The sequence below is a fragment of the Cuculus canorus genome, chromosome 15 (assembly GCF_017976375.1).
Source record: "Cuculus canorus isolate bCucCan1 chromosome 15, bCucCan1.pri, whole genome shotgun sequence".
Lineage (NCBI taxonomy): Eukaryota > Metazoa > Chordata > Aves > Cuculiformes > Cuculidae > Cuculus > Cuculus canorus.
This window is the reverse complement of record NC_071415.1, coordinates 10,282,961-10,300,145: the sequence shown is the minus strand read 5'-3', so window position 1 is coordinate 10,300,145 and position 17,185 is coordinate 10,282,961. Positions and strand designations below refer to the sequence as shown.

Sequence of the window (17,185 nt, the reverse complement as noted above, 5' to 3'; positions counted from 1 at the left end):
GTGAAATGGGACCAGGGCAGAGGTGCGAGGGCAGGGAGCAGCCAGGCCAGGTAACCCGGCCCATCCCGTAAACCGCTCCGGCTTCACTTCAGGATGGAACGGGTCCAGAGGAGGCTACAAAGATGATCCTTTCCATCTGAGGACAGGCTGAGAGAGTTGGGGTTTTTCAGCCTGGAGAAGAGAAGGCTGCAAGGAGACCTTAGAGCGATCTTCCAGTACCTGAAGGGGCTTTAGGAAAGCTGAGGAGGGACTTTTACAAAGTCAGTGACAGCTACAGTAGTGACAGGACGAGGGGCAATGGCTGCAAACTGGAGAGGGGCAGATTTAGACTAGACATAAGGAGGAAGTTCTTCGCAATGAGAGTAGTGAGGCACTGGAACAGGCCACCAAGGGAAGTTGTGGCTGCCCCGTCCCTGGAGGTGTTCACGGCCAGGATGGATGGGGCTTGGAGCACCTGATTCAGTGGGAGGTGTCCCTGCCCATCATAGGGGGGTTGGAACTGGATGATCTTTTAATATCCCTTCCAACCGAAACCATTCTATGATTATCAGGTTTTTTGAGCTTTATCAATTTCTAGAAAAGCACCATGGGAGGGTAAATTTCATGCAAACTATTGATCCTTGCAGGCTTCAAAATAAAGTACTGGATCCCCCTCTTCCCTGCATGCTGGAGCTGGCCCCTAGAGCATTTAAAACCCTGGAATCTGAACACAAGCAGTAATTCTGCTTCAAGATAATAACACAGAACATCCGGCTGAGTAAAACTTGCCCTTAAATCCCAAAAAGATGAACTGCTACCACCACCTCTGGATCCAAGCAGCCACACATGGACTAATGATGCCTCTGAAGAAAACGATACTCCAATAGTTAGCAAGACGGATGATCATTCATAGAATCATAGAATGGTTTGGGTTGGAAGGGACCTTAAAGCCCATCCAGTTCCACCCCCTGCCCTGGGCAAGGACACCTCCTACTAGATCAGGCTGCCCAAGGGCCATCCAACCTGGCCTCCAGGGATGGAGCAGTCACCACTTCTCTGGGCAACCTGGGCCAATGCCTCACCACTCACATAGTAAACAATTTCTTCCTAAGTTCTCATCTAAATCTGCCCTCTACAAATAGAACTGTTTGATTCGAGTCCATGTAATCCTTAAGTCCATCTTGGACAAGGACCAGTAAGGAAGAGACACTGACTGCAGAAAAAGAACTGCTATTTCTACTCCAAATAATTCAGGAGTGTTCTGAGCAGCCACCAGCAATGCTTGGACAACTCCTGAGCCAAGGGCACTGCCACATATATCCAACAACCAGCAACTTCCCACCAATCAGCCAGAATCACAACCTGAGAAGCGACAAGAACAAAAGACCCCCCAGAAAAATAAGGAAAAACCAAGTACAAAAGACCTACTATCTCATTCAAGACAAACTAAGAGGAAGGACTAGTTTGTTATCTTTATTTTCCAATAGTACATTTAAACAACTTCTCAGGACTAACCTCCTTGGCCAGTGTGGCCATGCAGAAAACATTTCCTACGTTATACAGATTGCCTGTGATAGCACATAGACCGGGTGGCGGTTGTCCTCTAGAAGAGAGAAGGAGGCTGTGTAGGAGGAGGCAGCTGGAGCTACGCAGAAGCATGTGGCGCAATGGCAGTGCTGCAGCAGCGTTAGCAGAGGTCACCGACTGGGGCTCCTCAAGGGCACAGAAACAGGAGGGGAGGTCATACACCAACAGCTTCCAACTGAAACACTTTAATACCTAATAATGACTGAACTAGAGACCCCTCCTGTGGCTACCAAGTGCAGTTGCATGTCTAGTGCTACCCTCAGAACTGCTTTTCATATCTTTGCTAGTTAAGATGCATGAAAACCGGAGTTAGGTATCTAAAGCACGCACTCAGTATTTCACGAGCGCATCTGGTGGCCATGCACGATGGGAAGAACCAGCACAGAACCTCCAAGAGTCCCAGTTTGGAGGCGCATAGCACACAGCATTCTTAGATTTAATCAAAAGTCCTTCCCTGCAATAAACACAAACCCAGAAAGCTCAAGTGTTGTCAAAGCGTCTCAGCTGACCGCAGGCCATGCAGTTAGTTCAAAGACTTGAAGGAGCTACTTCATTAAAAATCTGACTTAATTTCAACAGTATCAAGACGTGCAGATGCCAGACTGTAGGTGTTTATAACTGTTACTTAAAAGCCCTTCCTTGAAGCACTTTTGGTGAATGCTTTATGTACTGATTCTACAGGTGGGACCTGACTTTGAATTTCCAACAGCAACTGGAGTTTAACAGCCCAACTATGCATGTCAGAAAAAGACCCTTGGCAGGTCTCTAACTGTAAAAGCATTTGCCCTCTGAATCAGATTACGAAAAGAAGTGCAATATGTCATTTGAAACTGTTACATGGGGATTTCTACCATCCTTTTCACGTGTAGAGTGGATTTATTTTATCTACTTTAGGCAAAAAAAGAAGAAAATAGAGCTGCTGTTCTCCAGCTGCGTATATTACTTTCCTTTTAATTCCACAGCTGGAAAGCCATCCTGAAACTTTCAGCAGGCAAGCTCACGCTTAGGAGCTTCCTCACTGACAGGAACTGGTAGTGTAAAAGCCCAGCCACCGTGGACATATCTGGTTCTCCAGCTACACAAAAGCACCCTGCATACATTCTTCCCCCACAGGAGAGCGCTCAGCCACACAAGGGGAGCCATTCCCATGCCTGCACTGGCGGCAGGCTAGGGTCAGCCATTCATGGTCCCTTCCGACTGCTGCACACGGCTGTCATCACTCCGACAACCCAGCTTTGTGTTCAAGCCTGCAGCATCACTCATCTAATTTAACACTTCCGCATTACCAGAGCGGAAAATTGCATACAAGCATGTTCAGCATTGAAATCACTGCAGGATTAACTAGGAAGAAACCTTCAAAAATCATAAATATCTTTAACAACCAGGCTGGTAAGGCAAGTTATGAAAAAACCTCCAAGATTCTGCTTTAAAACCAGGTGTAAAAGTCACCTTCAAACACGGAAGTCTCTGTGATAGGAAGCACAAGGACTCAGTGAGCTACTAACACTATGCATCTATCCTGTGTTTGACACTAAACTGCTATTTCAGACTTAAAAACGTCATTCACCACCTAGAGAACAAGCTGGGGACAGATCTCTGCTGGCAGCAAGCATTCCACTGTCACAGAGGCTCTGCTGGAATTAAGACAGCAATTTTAAGTGAAAACCCCAGCAGTTCTGTATCAGCGCTGGAAGCACAAACGGAGCGTTTTCAATCACAGGTAATGCACAAGAATCACACGGCAAGAGCCACAAGAGCTTAGCTCCCTCTTCGGCTCCTGAAAGAAAGCTGGCAGGTTAGCAATAGCAAGCAGCTCCTAGTCAGGTGTTTAAGCAGGAAGCACTGGATGCTGAGCTTCTCGCATTCTTACTTGTCGACAGGTTTATTTATGCCCAATAGCAGGAGATTGGCACTGACATGAAGTGTTTCAAAGGTGTTTGAACAGCGAGAATCTGTAGACACGTGAGAGCTACAGAAAATTAAAGAGCCTGTTGATTTAAGGGGTGGAACACTTAAAGAATCCAACAACATAGATTTTATCTTTAAAATAGTTAACTAAGAACTAGACAGCATTCCAGCATGTTTACTCCAAATACAATCCTGCATTTTTGAGAGCTGTATGGAATTCTGTTTATGTCCCATGTTGACCGATTTTCTTTAGAAACAAAGCTCTATAGCATCACCTTCACTTAAACGGATCTCCTCCACAGCCTGTTGACACCTTCAGGCCAATTTAAATCTCAAACAACTTCACATCCAGAATCCTCCAGACCGAGGCCTCCCAAATATCCCTTTGTTGAAGACTAGTAAATTTGATCTAAGAGTAAATGTTATTGAGAGATATTTTGTACCAGAAACGTAAAACCATAAAGAGCTCTCATGTACGGATCCCTTACAGCGATTTCGGCTTTTCATCAAAGCCTCCTCAAAAGGACTTGTTAATAAGCTCATCCTGTGGCAAGAACACAGCTCTTATTTCGTCATTTAACAGACAGCAGGCAGCTACACCGGGCATATGCAAATCATAACGTAGAGAATTTACTTGAACTCCAGCCCTCTCTCCCACCATACATACGATAAATCCGCACTTTGAGACAACTTTAAATACAGCGTAACGAACCAGTAATTATCTTGGAAGTGAACCAACACTAGTTTGTATTCTTCCCTGAATAACACCTCTTTTTTTGCAGAAGAGAAAAAAAGGACTGCTACAGAAACACAGCAACATTCAAACCCTTTAAAACAAAAGGTAGATTATTTAATGCATTAACGATGTTAATCTGAAGATAAATAAATCCACAACAGACTTTTAAGTTTCTTTTGAGATTTCCTTTTTCTTTGCAGAGAATATTTCTGATATTATACAGTACTGAGAGGGTGTTCTTTTATTTTCTTAATGTCCAGGTGAAAAAAATCAAAGCTCAGTTCTCTCTGCTCTCTTCGTGGAACTCCTCAATGCCCTACTCCAGGCGTGATTCTTTCATAATCTTTTACTTGAAAGCGGAGTGGTGAGCAACACTAATTTCAGGAATAACTGGATGGTTTGGTCCCTGAGTCATCTTCTTGAGAGCCCATACTCTGGAAGGGAGAGAGTTATTTCCTTTCAGAAACAGGTCTGAAGGTTTACCTTTAGAGACAGTGCTTTGAAGTTAAGAGGTAGGAAAATAAAGCACATATGAAATAACATGCACTTCCTTTTTTTATAAAGCATGTTTATCCACGTATTAATATGTAATAAACACTGTAAATACTGACATTCAGTGCCACACATACAGCATTGAATCTCCTACATACTTGTACAAGACATCATATCAATTACCTTCTGCACAAACTGAGGGTTCACAGTGATCTCTTGATCCATGGCTTTCAGTCGTTCATCAAGCTCTATACATTTCAGCATCTTAAAAACACATATTAAGTTGATTACTTTGTCCAGCTTGCACATGAGCTTCAAGATATTTCATGGCTGTGCTATGCAGAACCAGTAACTTTTGCTATCACAAAAATTCCACATAAAAATGTTCTCTTCCCTAATCTCTCACACAAAAGTGTCAGACCACTTCATATTCTCTAATCTTGATCCATGTCTTCCTAATTATCCTTTTTAAGGCCACTGATACAGTCCCATGAGGATCAACCACCTCAACCTACAGGCAGGTTATCAACAGCCAGCAGAAGCAACCCTTTAAGTCTAAAATTGTAAAAACAATCTTTCTAATCCATTCAATTCAAGGAACTTCACATCGCCAACACCAAAAGGTCAGACTACTGAAACATCTCAGACTGCACAAAGACACAACCGGGAACGCATTGACAGCAACTGACTATAAGGCCTTTAACTACTGGCATTGTGAAATCATTAAAACAGTCTCTACACTTAAATCGCCCACAGTGGCTTCTCCCAGCAGCTCTTTGATTATAGACAAAGGTTCCTTCGTAGGAAGTCCAAAAGCAGTTAAGATATTAAAAAATTTACCTCCTGATCAATGTTATGAAGCATAGCTGGATTGTTGTATTTTTCAGGATTATCATGGAAACAGACCATACCATCTTTCTGATTAATACTTGCAAAGATTTCACCGTCTTCTATCTGAAATGAGAGAGGGTTTAAAGTAAGGTATCATCACTAAGAACAAGATTTTGGGTAACTACAACATAGACTCCTTGTGGAATCTTTAACTTGTTTGCTTTTTATTTCCCAACACCTTCCTGAAGACAAACAATGCATACCTTATCTTAGGCGGAAAATATCTTTTAGGATTTTGTGAGAACAATTTAAACACCACAGCAGACTGACAGTATTTCATTCACCCTGAAAAAGCATCCCTCTTCAGCCACTCAGAACACACACTGCCAATCCAAACGCTTAATCTTACACTGGATCAGTTTTTAAATTAGGATAGTTTAGCCAAGCCACAAATCTTACCATGTGGAGGACATATTTTTCTGCTTCTTGGGGCCCCGACAACTGCACTCGACTTGCCATGTCTTGTAATGACAATGTTAAAAATGTCTGAAATTTAGAAAGTACCAAACTGTTAAAATGAGATGCTAAGAACTTTCCCTGTCAACTCTTCATGGCCTATGCAATCTTATTTTTGAAGTCCAACGGGAAGAAACAAGTCAAACACGTAGTTATTACTAATAAAAGCACTGTGAGAGTGGAGTTGGTTCTTCCTCCAGAGACATTAACTGGTTGTACAATGCATGTACGCAGACTAAGCTAACGGAGCCATTACTCCATCTCTGCAATCCTTTTTTTAGCCAGACAGTCCTGACCATGTCCAACCTCTTCCTTCACTTTTCTACATGAATAAAGTGACTGTCCATTCCTTGAATTTCCTTCAACAGATGTGTTTATTGTATTGCTTCTGAGGTTCATTCTACTGCAACAAACATCATTTGAGCTTGCTGAAAGAGAGTTTTCCCTTGATCACCTTTAAGGATTAATTTGATCTCTCAGCTGAAGGAGCACATCACTTCACAGCTTCTGCTTTTCCTTTTACTTCAGAACTTTCCAAAATCTGATTCACTTATTCTTCTCTAACGAAGTAGACTGTAAAGTTCAGATTTCCTATTTTGCAGATAGCCATGAAGGTCACTGAGTACCAGCACTCACAGCTTTTTTGATTGTGCATGAAAATCTCATGGGCAAACCCGTCTGATAGACAAGAGATATTGAGCCTCCTTTTGAATAATGCATAAGCAGCCAACTGAATTGGTTTTCTATATACAGCATTTTAGTCTCATTTGTTTCAGAGACCCAAACCTCAGTTTTAGCTATTTCTCCATGACATTACTACATTATCATTTTGCTCTGGACTGAGTGGTTTTCAGATGTGCTCTTTGAGAAAAACTAAATCACAATTTCTCAGCTAAATAACCCTCTATATCTTACCTTGGTTAGCCTCTGAATATTCTTTTTGTAGAGAGACGACAAGCATTGCTTAACCAGCCCCATATTGTTATCCCTTGTGAATGTTTCACTGTGTTTGTTCACCAGATTTCGAAGCTCCGAGGGTTTATTGGTTGAATAAACTTGCGCTAATTCATGGTAAGCATTGCTAAGGGGCTGCAATTAGAAAAACGAGAACCCTTTTTAAAGCACACAGCATTCAAACAGCTTCACAAAATCTATTCACTACTCCAACATTAGAAGCCACACAGACGTAAAAGTAAATTTAAGTAGCTCAAGCATCTCATCAAAAATACGCGATGCCCATAAGTGGCTTTATGGCAATGATACATCCTCCTACACTAAATGTGTATTACTGCAATATCAGATTTAGTAAACATCATCCAAGGACTGTCATCCTCAACCACAATGCAACAGAGCATGGGCAACAAAGAATCAGACGGTGACATCTAGTCCACTTGAATTAATTTAAAAAGGCAATTGTTTAAGCTTGCTTATAATATTTGAAGTTAGAAGATTTTTGGGACTCTAAAATTTTGGTCACCAACCAACAAATTCGGTGTCAAATAACAACTAACTTCTGAAAGCACGTTATTTCCCTAAGATCAGAACTCTCTCGTTAGCAGTTTTGTCTTCCACCCCACATCTCCTAATCAGAATGCGTATGGACTCCAAACCTGCAGCTTTTTCAGCAGCTTTTATTCTTTATAAAGCTGGAGTTTTGGAACAAACTATTTAGCATTTCATACTTCAACCAGATGAAGTTATGGGTTGATAGTTTTTAAAAGGACACTGCATATTGAAAACCAAGTGAAATCTGAGTCTTGTTTGAGTTCTAACATAACACACTATCAAGGCATGTGAGGAGGATATTGGATCATACTGTTCAACCCTGATGTTTTTGCAAATTTAAGTTGAAAAACCTGTATCATCCATACAAACAATATAGTTTGTTCATAACAGGAGCAGAAGCTGCCAGACAATCTTTAGCTATGGGACATGAGAAAGGCAGCAAGAGGTTGCACTCTGGCACATTATACCTTATTTCCCATGACCTGTGATGTTAAACAGTACCATCAAATGAGGGTAGAAAATAAACCATTTACAAATTCACATTTATTGTTCTATTATTTAGCTGGATTTGCAAGACTTACCTTAATGAATCTACCAACTATCTGGGAAGTGTATTTTGGTAGCTGCTGAACTTTGCCAAGTAGTATCAAAGAAACAAGGATATACTTTTTATAAGATTCCAACATAATATGACTGACTGCCATTGCTGGAGTAGTTATTGCCTAAGCAAGCAAGAAAGAAAGGAATAGGAATTTAGTATACTTACTGGTAGATCCTAGGTGCTACTGCATTAGCAAAAATCTCAGTTTAAAACTGCATGCAGAAAGGACACAATAATATGAAATTCGCCTTTGAGCACTAAAGCTTAACTAACTTCTGTCAAAATTAACTATCCAAAAGTGTCCTAAAAAAGTAAATTCTCTATAACCTACTCAAACCTATGATGCTACAGTGATGCTCACCTTAAAATAACCCTGTTAAAATCAAATCAAAACTTCTCTCCTTGGTATATATCTACAGTTGTACTACTAGCAAGCACCTCTAGCTCTTTGTTGCCAGGAATCATTATACAGTTCCTGTAGAACCTGGATTCACGCAGACCCTAAAGAGGTTTTATAAAGCTATTACATCATCAGATCTCATATTGAAGTATGCTGAAAGAGCTCTGCAGAACAGGGAAAAGGATGTTTACTGTGATACTGCTGGCTACTCAAGAGCTCACTGTTGTTCACAGAAAAATGCTGCACCAGTTTATTTTGCACATTTGATAGCATTTCCCCCCATAGAGACATGAAGTTTTCACAGGTTTGCAATCTTCTCTTCTTTCAGAGAAAGTAAAAGCAGCAAATACTGCAATAGCATTGAGGAAGTGTAAATTCCCTCATAAAATTAGCAAGAGCCTTAGCAAAACCACTGACTGTTTTTTCTTTAAGCATACCCAATTGGGAACGTCAGCCTGCAAACTGTTCCTACGTACGCAGTAATAAACAGGCATTTGAAAAATATTTATAGTGAGATAAATTTAACATCAACCTTTGAGTGGCATAGTTTTCTGGTGCAATAGTTACTTGACTGTGAGAGATCTCCTTAAAGGAAAACACCTTTAAAAACCACTACTGCGCTACTTCACTTTATACACTAAGAAGAACCACTCGAGCTGTACCCTTCATAAGAGCTCACAGTGAACACCAACCCGCATCATTTTTTATAGGTTACCGTGATGGAAACACGTGCTAAATCAAAACCTACATGAGTGATGAAGATCAGTGTGGTCTATTAGTAGAATTTTATTCCTAAAGTTAAGAACTAAAACACTTGGAGACTGCTTGTGCTTTATATTAGGTTCACAGCTTTAATTGCTGTCCTTGGTGGCAATTCAGAGATGATATGTTCTCTCAGCGTTATTACACATGCTACTTTTGCCTTTCAACTCATTACACTTTAGACTTACCATTTTATACTTAAAATTACCTGTTCATAAAAGTAGAGTGCTCTTTCAAAGTTCTTTAGCCCAGTGTATATCATCCCACCATAGTAGTAGTAGCATAAAAAGTGCTTCGCATCATATGCCCCATTCTCTTTACAAATATCCATCATGTCCACATCTAGATACGGGAGGGCAGGTTTAAAGCATTTTGCTAACAAACAGAGCTACAAGAAAATAAATCAAGTTTTCATAAATTAGCCATTGCCATTCAAATTTCCATGAGGAAGAAGTTGAAACTAAATGAATCTAGGACTATTTAATAAACCTCACTCCTCCGAGAGTGAAAAACCAGTGCACGTCCAGAATGCTCTAACACCAATTATTCACTGTATCATGACATTTGGAAAATCCTTAACACAGATTGTGTACTGTGTTAAGAAAATCCTAAAGAAAACAGACTGACAAAGCTGCTTGAAACTCCGGGCCTTCCAGACTACCACGCTGGCAGCCCTGAATATTGCACTAAGCATTCCTGTCCAACCCTAAATCCCAGGAGCCAAGGAGACAGAAGTACAAATTCAGGCCAAAGACACCGAGACAAACATGCCTTTTGTCAAAGTGGAACAAACAGTATGCAGATATTACACTTACATTGCCTAAGACAAGCTGTGTGTGTCTTTCAGCCCAGAAAGAAGGAATGTCAAAGGACTTTCAGAAGGCATTGACAGAACCAAAGATCTGGGGACATGCACTGAACATTTACGACTAATAGAAGGGGATTTTATTTCAGTATATCACGTTATAATTACTGTGAAAAAAAAAACAGTTAAAAGCCATTTTTACATTGCAATATGTGAGCATGCATTTCCTCAATGTGATAGATATTTTATAAGCTTTAATTCTCATAAAAAGCCCTTATGCCCTCCTTACCTGGCAAAGATCTGCATGTATTGAGGTCAGCTGGTTTGTGTTCATCTGCATCTTGTCTATGGCTTGTCTGAGAATGCTAATTCCTCGCAGGGGCTGTCAGAAATTACATCTCTTTCAGACAATTTCTCATAGATGGCAGCACATTGGATCTTATGTTGACACTTACAAATGAAAAATAACACTAATTGACAGATTCCATTAAGTAATAGTTAACTTGAGGTTCCCTTTTTGTAGGATACTGCAGCCTCTCAGAAAATAAAATTAACCTTGGCTACACAACTTCTCTTGATAAACTAAAAGTCATCAACCCTGCTCCACAAAGCCAACCTCATCAGGAACACAGTAATTTGTATCAATAAGAAATCTTTCTTGACTCTGTGACACCATCTAAACTCTCATCAAACAACAACAGCAAGGTTTTCACCTTGCTCCACTCGGACCAGACTTGACCTTAACTAGATTTCATCAAAATGGCCCAAGAAAGTCAATATCTTAGCAACAAAAACATTGGTCAAGTACTTCCTAATCAAGTTTCCTTCACATTTTACAAGTTGAGGTTCATTACCTCTCAGTAAACTTAACAAGTAAGGAGCTGCACAAAAATTCTTTGCGTGAAGTTAGTGGCAAAGCTTTATGAACTGAGAGACTGGTAACATTCTCTTTAAGAGCTTGGGTAATGGCTTATTTGTATTAGATGATATTAGCTCACCTGTTTTCTCTCCACAAGGGCATTTGTTAATTGGTGGCACAGGCCAGCAACTAAACACAGCAAAAACAAACAAAAAAAACAACACAGTGAAAAATCAGCAATACCAAACTATCAACAACAATATAAAGTCTGAAAATAAAGCTGAACTTACAAGTGTCTGTTGCATATCTAATGTGTTCTCCATTACAAGTGCTGATAAAAAGCTGCACCTGTGAGAATAATGTTTCGAAGTCAGGGATGCTGGGCATAGAAAACTTCACAAACCTAAAACGAAAACAATAACAACAAAAGGTTTAACACTTAACATTCAGAGATTAGTAAAAAGCCTAGCTTCGTCGCTAAGTCCCTGCAGATCCTTGTAGGTGCTTGCAGACAAATCCAAAGCATTCATGACAGATGATGTGCCATTTACCCAGGAGCTCTGCAACATCCGAAAACACATTTTCCGTGCACACCCCCATTCTCAGTCTAGTGCAAGCTACAATAAAGAACAAACTATGGCCAACAAAGATCAGTTAATGTGAAGTTACAACCATGAAAGAAACAGTCGTTAACCATAATGAATTTTACTACTCGGACACACAACTCCTCTGGACGCTTTTGTCTATCCTGCAGCAGTGTCCTGCTTGAATGCAAAATTTCTCAGCTACTAAATTGTTAGATTTTTATCCCTTGATAGGAGCTCTTTGTCTTCTCTTCCAGTTTCTCTCCATCTCTGGTGGTTCCTTAGCACCCTATAGCAATAGACTCATTGTAGACACATCACTTCTCTATAACACGAACAGTGATTGCAACTCTACTAAGTGCAATGAAAACTCTAGCCACGCATCCTACTGACATCACAAAACCATACACAGAACGCTGTTTAATGCTGTTGGCAGGTGCCTAACCATACCTGAACCTCAGTAGCTGTACACTGTAACATGCAGTTCAGACCCTCTTGGATCATGAGCTGTCCATCCCTACGAAGCTCACAATTCTCCAGGTTGTGTGCTGACCCCTTCCCCCACTTCAGCATTATTCCACCAGTATAGTAGCTTGCCGTGCCAGTCTCCGCCAGGAGAGCTTTCCTATATGCTCTAGTATTTGAAGAGATCATACATCTTCAAATACATTCTACATGACTCCTTTCCTCCGCCTGTCTTAATGACCGTTTCCATGTACCCATGACACAATTCTTCTGCTAATGCAGTACCAATGCCCGTCTTTTAGTAAATGCCATAATTCATGTTTACAAGATGCTAGCAAGTGTACTACCTCTCTGTATTACTGTAATTTCATTTTAAAAGGGAAATAGAACAATACTACAACTCTGACTTTTCCTCTAAAGGAGAACTGTAAAATAACGGTGGAACCTGCAGGCGCTTCACTTGCCGTTAGGTACAGCTAGAAACCCCCATTTGATCTTCAGGGCCAACGTCTGTAGCACAGCATCACTGAGGCAATTCAAGCATTATCTTAAAACTGCAGCCAGCAGCCAGAGCCTCGTTGCTGTCTACAGACAAATACCCGAGGGCTGTGATACGAACCTGTGCTTTACTGGGGAAAAATAAAAACGTTCCTTCATGTCTACAGTTCAGGGCACTACTGCCATGCTGATCAAGTTTTGAAAGCTAGTTTAATACATTTCTGCTGAACACATATGGAAAAATAAAGGTGTAAACAAGATAAATTGATATAGCCTTAAGGAAAACAAACCCCCAGTACCAGCATTTGACAATAATGACATTTACAAGCTCCAGAGGCTTTATTCTTTCGAAAATACAAATTTGCCTTGGTATTTTTATTAATAAAATGTGCATCACCAAAGGAAACCGAGCGTCATGCTAAGAAATGCAGATTTAAAACATTTATGTCCAAAAGAAAAACATTAGCACATTGTCTTAAGTTTTAATACAAACATATTTAATTAAAAGAAAGCAACACTTACAAGACAGCAAGAACGCCCAACGAGTGTTCCTGCACATCCAGGGCACCAAGCACTGTATCCAGATGGGAAAGATTTTTTGCTAGCAGTTCTCCGCTTTTATTGATCAGTTCACAAAGCTGTGTCATTTGCCCTGAAATACAAAACATGGTTGTCAGGCTCCAATTGCAGAACACTCCTGCATCCCCACACCTCACAGCACCCCACTGACCTGTGTGGCCTGAGGAAACATCACACTGAGCATGTATCTTGCTGTAAGATGCCAAGCTGTAATTTTCAATAAGTGAGGTACCCACCCTATGGTTTCTATAAGGCGACAGCCAAGCTTTCGGACTTTAGGATTTCAGTGGAAGCCCTTAGAATACAAACACTGCATCAGCTCACCTCATTAACAAGGGGCTTCAGGGCCTTGTACCAACGCCATGTTCACCTCAGCCAAGTCTCCAAGACTTTGTCCAATGTGCTGTGATGCAAAGTTTTGCCTCATATGGATATGGTTTATGCAAACTTGTGCCTTGTGAGTGTTATAAGAGGGGGGAAAACAGTTTCTTCCCCTTTCTAAGCAATCACAACATCAGAGCTTGTCCCTTGCTGCTTCTCACCTGACCTATCCACTCCTCAGGTCCACTCATAAACATTTTTTTGATGAAGACATTAGAATTACAAATAAGTAGCTACAACAGAAGGATTTAAAAATCTGTTAAGTTTGCTTTGTACAATTAGAACTACAGTGTTATCCTACTTGTTGTGAGCTATGAAAACAGTATTAAAGACCACTACTCAGAACTAGGTACAGTAAGACCAAAAATCCTTATAAAGAAAGCAGACTCGTTATCATGAACTGCTTTGAAAGTTTTCTTCCTGCAATTACTTGAATTAAAACTGAGTTTTTCTGAAGCAGAGTATTGTTTCAATGCTCAATCCTTGCAGATTAGAGAAGAAAAAAACAGAGGCTCCCTGCCCCTTACAAAAACCATCATGAAATGAGGAATAGTGGCTCCATTCAGAGAGATTAATGCTGTTCTGAACTCTCTGGCCTCTTCACTTGGAAAAGAAAACCTGGTAAGTCCTAGGAATGAAACGTTCACTTCAAAGTAGCAGTAGGATGAAAAGTTCCAAATGTGAAACCAGAGCCCAGGAACTTCAGAAACCCATCCCCAAAACAGGTCTCTCCATAAGGAATTAAGACTCCAAGCTCACATATGGAAAGGAACAAGCCTTGTAAAATGGTCTGTGCTTTAGTAATGCTATTTGAACACTGCAAAATCTCAATCCTGGTGTCCTCCCTAGCAGAGAAACCCACCCACTCCACAGCTACCATCTAGCATTCCTCTAAAGAACAGGGAAAAAAAACCAAAACCACCCTATAACACAAAAATCCACTGAACGACTCACACAGTGTAAGCAGAAACACTCACACCAGGCCCAAACAAATGTCCATTTATGTCTAGAACATCACCACAAGTGCATGTACTTCTCCTGCACGCCTTCCTGGCCTCCAGCAGCCAGGATTTATCTTCCCACGGAGGACGTCTATTCGACTCGTCCCTAACAGGAAAACTTCCATAAAGCCAACAGTTTCCCCCTTAAACCTTCTGCATCCCCAAAAACTTGTGAAAAAATTCTCCAGCTACACACTGATGGAGAATCGCTTTTTGTCTGGTTTGTACCCACCTTGTGCGGGTACAGTTTGTCTCTTGTATCTGCAGTAAAAACACTATACAGTTAAATAAGTAAAACCAAAGTAAGAGGCAGTTGGAACTCCACCCAAAGGTACCTGCCCAGGATGAAGCCCGGGGCCACAGAGGAAAGCATCAATTTTTCACCAGCCCAGGGAACAAACACCCCCGAGAAACACTCTGAACACGTGAGAGCATCAACACAGACGGAGAGTTCAAGAATTGGGAAACGCTGTGCCCACACACATGAAAATTAGGAGTTTGGCAGAGAAACTAAGGAATTCTAGTCATGGTTATTAAATCACAGTCTGAACATTTGGCCGTGGCAGCTCTGATGTGAAGTCTCAGACTTCCTAGGCTTCTACCGTGTTCTCAGGAGCCAGCACTTCCAGAATGAATTTAAACCACTGGGGCTGCAGCTAGCCCGCTCACCAGTCCGGCGCCAGCCTGGGCCAGGCAATCTCAGTTACGGTCCCTGTGATGCCCACGCTTCCCCCCCGCATTTTCACAGCTCTGATTTCGGTTCGACTGCCGGAGCAGGCTTCGCTCCATTCACCGGGGAACTCAAACGACCGAACCTCTTTTCCTGCCGCCTCCCCGGGAGAGGACAGAGCCTCCTGCGCCTGTCAAAGCGCACCAGCACCCCCGAGGCCGCTCCTGCCAGCGGCGAGAGAGCCCGAGCTGCGGCCCGAGGGGCGCCAAGCCCGGCCCCACCGAGCGCCCCGGGGAGCCTCGAAGGGCCCCGAGCCCCACCTGACCGGGGGCCCCAGGCCACGGGCCACCCCTCCCCCCGCAGTCACACAGGGCCTGTCGGGCTCTCCCGGCCGCCACCGCCCCCTTAGGCCCCGCCGAGCCCCGCCGCCGGTCACCTTGGGCCGAGAGCTGCCGAACGCTGTTCACGAACTGCTCCAGGGCCGACGCCATCTTGGCGGCTGGCGGCGCGGCCGCGCGCGCTGCGGGCGGGGCGCGAGCGGCGCGCGACGGGGCGGGAGGGAGGGGACAGGGGAGAGACCGCTAAGGGCGCTGCCGCCAGCCAACCAATCAGAGACCGATAGGGGCAGCGTCGCCGCCAGCTAACCAATCAGCGGGCGAGATGGGCAGCGCCTCCGCAGCCAGCCAGCCAATCAACGGCCGATAAGGGCATGGCTGCCAGCCAACCAATCAGCAGCCGATACGGACAGCGTCGCCAGCCAACCAATCAGCGGCAGCTATGGGCAGGGCCGCCTCAGGCAGCCAACCAATCAACAGCTGACTCTTCAACGCTCGCGAGAACTGCGGGCGCTATGGTAACGGCCGCCTTCCCGCCCTTCTCCCACCCGGAAGCGGCGGGTTGGCGTCAAGCGCGAGGGAGAAGCTGTGACTCAGCACCGCTGGGGGGGCGGTGACGTCACGGTGGCGTCACAGCCCGGCCCCGTGTCACTCTGCCACTCGCTCCAATGGGGTTTTTCCTCGTTACCTAGAGGTGTTGCACCCCTTGCCTGCCCTCAGTGTAGTTTGAGACCATAGAAACATAGATTCATGGAATCACTAGGTTGGAAGGGACCCACTGGGTCATCGAGTCCAACCATTCCTAACACTCCCTAACCCATGCTCCTCAGCACCTCATCCACCCGTCCTTTAAACACCTCCAGGGAAGGGGACTCCACCCCCTCCCTGTGCAGCCTCTGACAGTGCCCAATGACCCTTTCCCTGAAAAAGTTTTTCCTGATGTCCAGCCTCAACCTCCCCTGACGGAGCTTGAGGCCATTCCCCCTTGTCCTGTCACTTGGGAGAAGAGCCCAGCTCCCTCCTCTCCACAACCTCCTTTCAGGTAGTTGTAGAGAGCAATAAGGTCTCCCCTCAGCCTCCTCTTCTCCAGGCTAAACAACCCCAGCATTTAGCCTTGTTGCGCCTCATGCCATTGGTCTTGGCCCAGCGGTCCAGCCTGTTCAGGTCTCTTTGCAGAGCCTCCCTACCCCTTATCAGATCCACACTTCCTCCCAGCTTAGTGTCATCCGCAAACTTGCTAAGGGTACATTCAATGCCTTCATCCAGGTCATTGATAAAGACATTGAACAGGACTGGACCCAGTGCTGAGCCCTGAGGAACCCCACTTGTAACTGGCCTCCAGCTGGAGTTAAGTCCATTTAGCATCACTCTCTGGGCCCAACCATCCAACCAGTTTTCCACCCAGGAGAGTGTGCGCCTGTCCAGTCCAGAAGCTGACAGTTTCGGAAGCAGAATGCTGTGAGAAACTGTGTCAAAGGCTTTACTGAAGTCCAAGAAAACTACATCCACAGCCTTCTCCTCATCCCCTCATCATAGAATGGTTTGGGTTGGAAAGGACCTCAAAGCCCATCCAATTCCACCCCAGCCATGGGCAGGGACACCTCCTGCTGGATCAGGGGCTCCAACCTCCATCCAACCTGGCCTTGAACAGCTCCAGGGATGCGGCAGCCGCCACTGCTCTGGGCAACCT

At 43.5% G+C, this 17,185-nt stretch overlaps 1 protein-coding gene across 2 annotated transcripts; it reads right to left on the bottom strand.

Annotated features, from left to right (window-relative positions):
- Window positions 1-1,428: 1,428 nt before the first annotated feature.
- COPS3 (COP9 signalosome subunit 3) lies at window positions 1,429-15,718 on the bottom strand. Of its 2 annotated transcripts, XM_054080598.1 has the most exons (12): window positions 15,597-15,718; window positions 13,052-13,181; window positions 11,273-11,385; window positions 11,122-11,171; window positions 10,413-10,505; window positions 9,527-9,706; window positions 8,137-8,277; window positions 6,965-7,138; window positions 5,993-6,079; window positions 5,543-5,656; window positions 4,886-4,966; window positions 1,431-4,644 (listed from the first exon to the last, which is right to left on the bottom strand). In XM_054080598.1, the coding sequence occupies exons 1-12, from the start codon at window positions 15,649-15,651 to the stop codon at window positions 4,591-4,593; spliced, it is 1,272 nt and encodes a 423-aa protein (XP_053936573.1). In that variant the 5' UTR covers window positions 15,652-15,718; the 3' UTR covers window positions 1,431-4,590. The 2 variants fall into 2 exon arrangements, with proteins under 2 accessions (XP_053936574.1, XP_053936573.1); XM_054080599.1 differs by lacking the exons at window positions 13,052-13,181; window positions 15,597-15,718 and having other exon boundaries at window positions 1,429-4,644; window positions 10,413-10,573; window positions 11,273-11,346.
- Window positions 15,719-17,185: the final 1,467 nt, after the last annotated feature.

Coding starts and splice junctions, on each gene's coding strand:
- COPS3 (XM_054080598.1), bottom strand. CDS start 15,651: ATGGCGTCGGCCCTGGAGCAGTTCGTGAACAGCGTTCGGCAGCTCTCG. Junction 8,278..9,526: donor CACTCTACTTTTATGAACAG/GTAATTTTAAGT, acceptor TTGCTTGCTTAG/GCAATAACTACTCCAGCAAT. Junction 6,080..6,964: donor ATATTCAGAGGCTAACCAAG/GTAAGATATAGA, acceptor TCTAAATTTCAG/ACATTTTTAACATTGTCATT.